The 6,039-nt window shown below is 34.8% G+C and overlaps 1 protein-coding gene across 1 annotated transcript; it reads right to left on the minus strand.

Moving 5' to 3' along the window:
* Nucleotides 1-4,963: 4,963 nt before the first annotated feature.
* LOC112526381 (premnaspirodiene oxygenase-like) lies at nt 4,964-5,668 on the minus strand. The gene has a single exon (XM_025136668.1). The coding sequence runs from the start codon at nt 5,666-5,668 to the stop codon at nt 4,964-4,966; it is 705 nt and encodes a 234-aa protein (XP_024992436.1).
* Between the last annotated feature and the right edge of the window lie 371 nt (nt 5,669-6,039).

Genomic DNA, 6,039 nt, shown 5'->3' on the forward strand with positions numbered 1-6,039 from the left:
CAGCGATCCTAAACTTGCAGGGAGAAGAGTTCGGCTCAAAAGTGATGAACTTTTTAGAGAGGGAGAACGAGAAAAGGCTAGAGCTTTGAATAATGAAGAATTTTTAAAAGAGAAGAGGGGGTATTTATATGAGGCTTCTAGAAGAGTAGTGGGCTGGCCTTTAAAGGCCCAAGCCCAAGGACTTATACATTTCCTTAATTTAAGACCCAAAAATTTAACATAACCAAAATGTCCAAGTCTGGAACAAGACCATCTGCCGTACTGAAATGATCAAGTATGGGCAACCAGCGCTTCAGAAAGAAGACAACAGAGCCTCTGCGAAGAAAAGACGCCAGAGCTTCTGTGAGGAGACACAGAGCTTCTGCAAAGATATGCCAGAGCCTCTGTGAAGAGACACAGAGTCTCTGTGAAGAGTTGCCGGAGCCTCTATGAAAAGACACAGTCTCTGAGAAGAGTTGCCGGAGCCTCTGTGAAAAGACACAGAGTCTCTGTGAAGAGTTGCCAGAGTCTCTGAGAAAAGACAACAGAGCCTTTGTAGATAGTACCAGAGCCTCTGTGTCTGTTGCCAGAGCCTCTGTGGCTATCATCAGAGCCTCTGTGGCTGACGCCAGAGCCTCTGATCGAATAGGCAACCTCTTCAAGATCATACTCTGGATAAGGTTAATCCTAAAAGACTTAGTTTTCTAATGAAGATTCCAAAATAAGGTCCTAACCTGGAAATCCAAAAGTGCAGAGTTGTTACATGTCATATGACTATCATAGACATTTCTCATATGGTCATTGTACATATAGTTCTTTGTTTCATTGGATGTCATATGGCTATCATAGACATTTCTCATATAGTCATTGTACATATAGTTCTTTGACTTGAGATCAAGGAGTTTGCTCTATGTGAGTAGCATACTTTGATAACTAATTCTAATAATTTTGTAACTAGGTGATATGGTTGTATAGTATGTCATGTATCACTAGGTAGTACTAGCATGGATCAATATAAGTTCTTTTTCCTGTTGGATGACAAGAGTGATATCTTTGGGCATCTCAAGTGAATATTACTAAGGAAGTGCATGCATGCTCAGATAATCAATATAGAATATTGATATATATATATATATATATATAATCAATATATTCCTGAATCAAAAAAGGAAAAATCGGACATAACGAGGATCACACTTCCATCCCTCATGTTCGATCTGAATATCGAGGACAAAGGGACATAAATATGTATATTGATAATGTTACACAATTTGCTCATTATCTGAATCACCAGACTTTATTATTCGGGTAATGATGATGTACTGCTAGATATAACTCTTCATTTATAATTATAAATATGATTTATAACTATTGTCAACATGATAAAGTCGCAATGGGTCACACACATAAATTGTATATCTGAATGAAAAAATTAAAGTATTTAATTATTATATCTAATTTTGTGATATTTAATCTGATTAAATATAAACAGATAAGTGCTATTTGACATAGGATAAGATTGACAAGTAGTGACTTGTCAAATAAAATATATGTAAAAAAGGACAAGATGCCTTTTAGAAGATATGATATCTTCCAAAGGTATCAACCACTCTTCCAAACATGGTAATTGTAATATTTGTTTATTATAAGGATCATCATTACACTTATATAAATAGAGACCCATTGTGAGACAATGGAGATGTTGGTTGCAAGAATTAATTATCGGGATCAAATATTTCTCTTTATATTCCACAAACTTCTCTTTCTCTCCTTCAAGGAGTTCGAGACCATATCTACCACTCGGGGATGAATGAGGATCTCGTTTGGTTTTGGACGTAAACGGGATTCAAAGCATTAGTGTGGATACCATGGAGGCAACGAGTTGAATGCGTTGGCTTAGATTCAAATACAACATTAAAGGGTTTCTATTCGTTTTGGTAAAATTTGGAAACACTCATCTTACTCTATTTCGTATGGATTTAGAATACAGTTATTTTCCATTGAGTTTATGACTCCCATATTCCAACGAATACTCCATCTTCCCCATAACTCCATTAGTTAGCTTTCTTTTCTTGTATTTTATTTTATGTTTCCTTAGTTGCGACTTAATTTTAGTATTTTAGTACTTGCTTTAGTGGTTAGTGTCAAATATGGTTTTTAGTTGATCTTCATTCTTGTTCTTCATTTTAGTTGTAATGAACTTTTGTCTAGTCCACTACCCTGTCCATTTTAAACGATAGAAGTGACAATGAGTCAGGTTGGGTTAGGTTCGAGTTCAACCCATTTATTAAACAGGTTGAAAATCTTAACTCAACCCAACCCATTTAATTAAATGAGTTGAAAATTTTCAACCCAACCCAACCTGTTACCTAAAATGGGTTGACAGCGGGTTGACTTGTTTACGATTTTCTTAACCCAACCTGTTAAATAAATTGGTTGAACTTGGGTTGACCCATTTAATTTTAAAATTTTAAATAAAAAAAGAACTTGACTATTTAATTTTTTTGAATAAAACACAACACAACCACAACTACAAACAAATTGTTCAAAGTTTGAATAAAACACAACCACAAATACAAACAAATTGTTCRAAGTTTGAATAAAACACAACCACAACAAATATATTGTTCAAAATAAATTGGAAAATTTTAAATTCTAAGTAACTCAACTTTCACTTTCACCAACCCTAAGTTCACTCTCGGTATTACTTTCCTCTTGATCCTCTATCTTTCTGTCATGATTACTCCACATAGCGCCTCAAGATGTGATTTCATTTGTGCGACATAAATAAATTAAATTATTAACTTAGTTATAGCAAATACATGGTTTTATACGATAATACGAAGAGTTGGATTGGACTTTGGAGGCGATAATGGAGTATCGGACTAAAGGATTTTCTTAGGGTTTCATGATGATTAAGAATAATAGAGGCGATTGGAATTTGGACTTTCATTTCACGACGGTAGGATTTTTAATTAAGAATAAAAGAAAATTAAAAATTAGAATACTAAATATAATAATAAGAATAAAATAAAATTATATAATATTTTAAATGGGTTAGAAACAGGTTGAAAACATGTTGTAAACGGGTTGAAAAAGGGTCGAAAAATTCAACTCAGCCTAACCCATTTAAATAGGCGGGTTGACCCATTTATTTAAATGGATTGAAAATCTCAGCCCAACCTGTTAATTCTGGGTTGGGTTGGGTTGAGTTAGCGAGTTGAGTCATTTTCTGCCACCCCTAATAAAAAGTGAACACTTAAATATATTTAAGCACTTTGATGCCTTCTTTCTTATTTTTGTATGTGTTTTCTTTACTTTTAGCTTGGATTAATCACCTTTAGGTTGTGGGTATGAGCAAGCCTATGGGACAACATTGAACACTTCAATATCACCATAATTGCTAATCTTTTTGAACTTGGTTGCTCATATTGGATACTTATCAATGATGTGGATATACTGACCACTTTGATGTGTCAAAAAGTCAAATCTTAGACCCTAGATTAGGCTAGACATAGTGACAATTTCTCAAGGGTCTAGATTAGGCTATACATAGTGACAATTTCTCAAGTGATGCAAAAAAACTTGGAAGAGTTCTTATGACCATAGAGGAATTCGGGTTTTGCACAACAAGTAATGATACACATTCCTTTTGCTAGAGTATTTGTGTCACATAGGAATGTGAATTGTCTCTTATAAACGATTGGGTTTGAGGACTCAGAAACATCTATAATAATCGTGGTTACAAATTCATGGGTTGGCATAGTGGCTACTTTGTCAGGACAGCAGACACTTCATGATGATAGTGGTCACTTTGTAGGGACATTGGATACTTACTACTGGGTACTTGCGTGGCATAATAATATGTAATGCCTTTTATTACTAATTGAGCTTAGGACTTAGAAGGTTCTATAATAATCATTGTTACGAATTCATGGGTTAGCATAGTAGCCACTTTTGAGGAGAGTGGTTAGTAGTCACTCTAGAAGACAATGAAGACTTACTGTCGAGGTTACATCTTGGTAGAGAGTGACTTGTATAGTAGCAGAGTGTCCACTACATTCAACTGAATTCCGACATAAGTTATTGGGTAAGGCTTAAATATATATTCTTCTTTGTAATTGAAATCAGTGTGGTCCTTAATACTCGAAACCTTGAAGTCCAATCCTTGACGATACGATTATGATTGTTACAACTTTATCATTTGAGTGACAATCACAGTAACTAGTGTACACTTGCATTGTCCAATATGAACTGTTTGTTAGCCACTGCAATTATGCACAGGCTCACGTACTCCAAGATCCCACTTTCCAGAGGGATATGCGACCATGGTCCTGACCCAGGTCACTTGCCTAGGCGGATGGGTGATCTGACTTGAAAATCTATATGTTACAAAAGTAAATAGTTTGTTTTATTTGTGTTGTTGAAATGGAAGAGAATGATGAAAAAGGAAAACAAATTAACTTCTTAAATATGAGATAAAGGAAAGGAAATATATCATTCTTATAAATATACTACCTTCACTTGTTTTTCTCACTTTTTGTAATTGATAAGTAGATGTGTGATTTTTAAGGGGTATTATCTCTTTCATTCTCTTCCTCCCATATTTGGGAGGAAAATAATCGTTTATTTTCCTTCATTTTTTTCTTTCCCTCTTAAAAACAAGATATTTTTCTTTTCCCCTCAGTTTCCCTCTTTTCCCTTCATAAAGAAAGTCTCGAGAAATAACATAAACATCTGACTAAACAAATACAAATCACAACACCATACCCTTTTTTCACTCTGATAGTTTCGTAGATTGCCTCAACATAGAGAAAATGAAATTATTTGTATACTATTGAATTTAATCTGAAGTTAAGTGAAACTACATATTACATGTAGAGAAAGATACCACATTCAATTTATTGCTATATAACATGGAAAAACCATCACTCTTATTTGTTCTCTCGAGTTGCTCGTCAAATTGAAGAATTGAGAGTTGGCGTTACCGACAGAGGAACTTTTTTTGTTGCAGTAGCTCGTCATTCTCTGTCATGTCTACATCTTTAGGACTTAATCCAGAAGGAAGTTGCCAATTGAAGTAATATAGCATTTGAGCAAGAGCAAACTCAATAGAAATCAAACCAAAAGTAATCCCAGGACACATCCGCCTCCCTGCTCCAAAAGGAACAAACTCAAAGTTTGTGCCCATGAAGTCAACTGAAGACTTGTCAAATCTCTCTGGCTTGAAGCTTTCTGCATCATCCCAGTATTCAGGATCGACTGCACATGCAAAAGCATTGACAATCACTTTTGTTTTTAATGGTATATCGTAACCATCAATCTGACACTGCTCTATACATTCCCTTGGAAGTAACAAAGGGAGAGGAGGATGAAGCCTCAGAGTTTCTTTGATTATGAGTTTAAGGTAAACCAAATCTTCTAAGTCGGCCTCGACGATTGTTTTTTTTCCCTTGAATGTTTCTCTCACTTCTTTTTGTGCCTTCTCCATCACATTCGGGTTTTTCATCATTTCGGACATTGCCCATTCTATTGTCATTGCACTTGTATCAGTGCCTCCCGTAAACATATTCTGTATCAATAAGATTTTTTTTAAAAGGTTAGAAAAGTGATCAGAATTGAACTTTTTTTCATGAGTAACATTTAGTGCATACACTGTAAGGGGTGCAATCCCTTTAACTCCCACCATATGGTGACGTCTAACGATCTCGGCTCAAGCTAGATTACACGAGCGTGCATTCAGCACCTCCTAACCAATATTCTAGTTTAAAGAACAATCCCTTACGAATCAAATTACACAAAATAGCTTGAGGATTCACTAAAATAACCAAAAAGATTACGTTTGCATAAATATCACACATTTTCTAATTTTATTCTTATTGATTTATATATGAAAAGCTAAAATTCTTCTTAGATCATGAAACTTGATAAAAACCCGTGGTGTTAGAAAGATATCTAGATTTAAAAAAGATACAAATATTCTATATGAAAATTGAGGGTTAAGTTCATGTGAGACCAGTCTGTTTTCGTGAGACCCGTGAAACCACATTTTTACACTTG

Source organism: Cynara cardunculus, assembly GCF_001531365.2.
Source record: "Cynara cardunculus var. scolymus isolate 2C chromosome LG 14, CcrdV1, whole genome shotgun sequence".
NCBI classification, from domain to species: domain Eukaryota; kingdom Viridiplantae; phylum Streptophyta; class Magnoliopsida; order Asterales; family Asteraceae; genus Cynara; species Cynara cardunculus.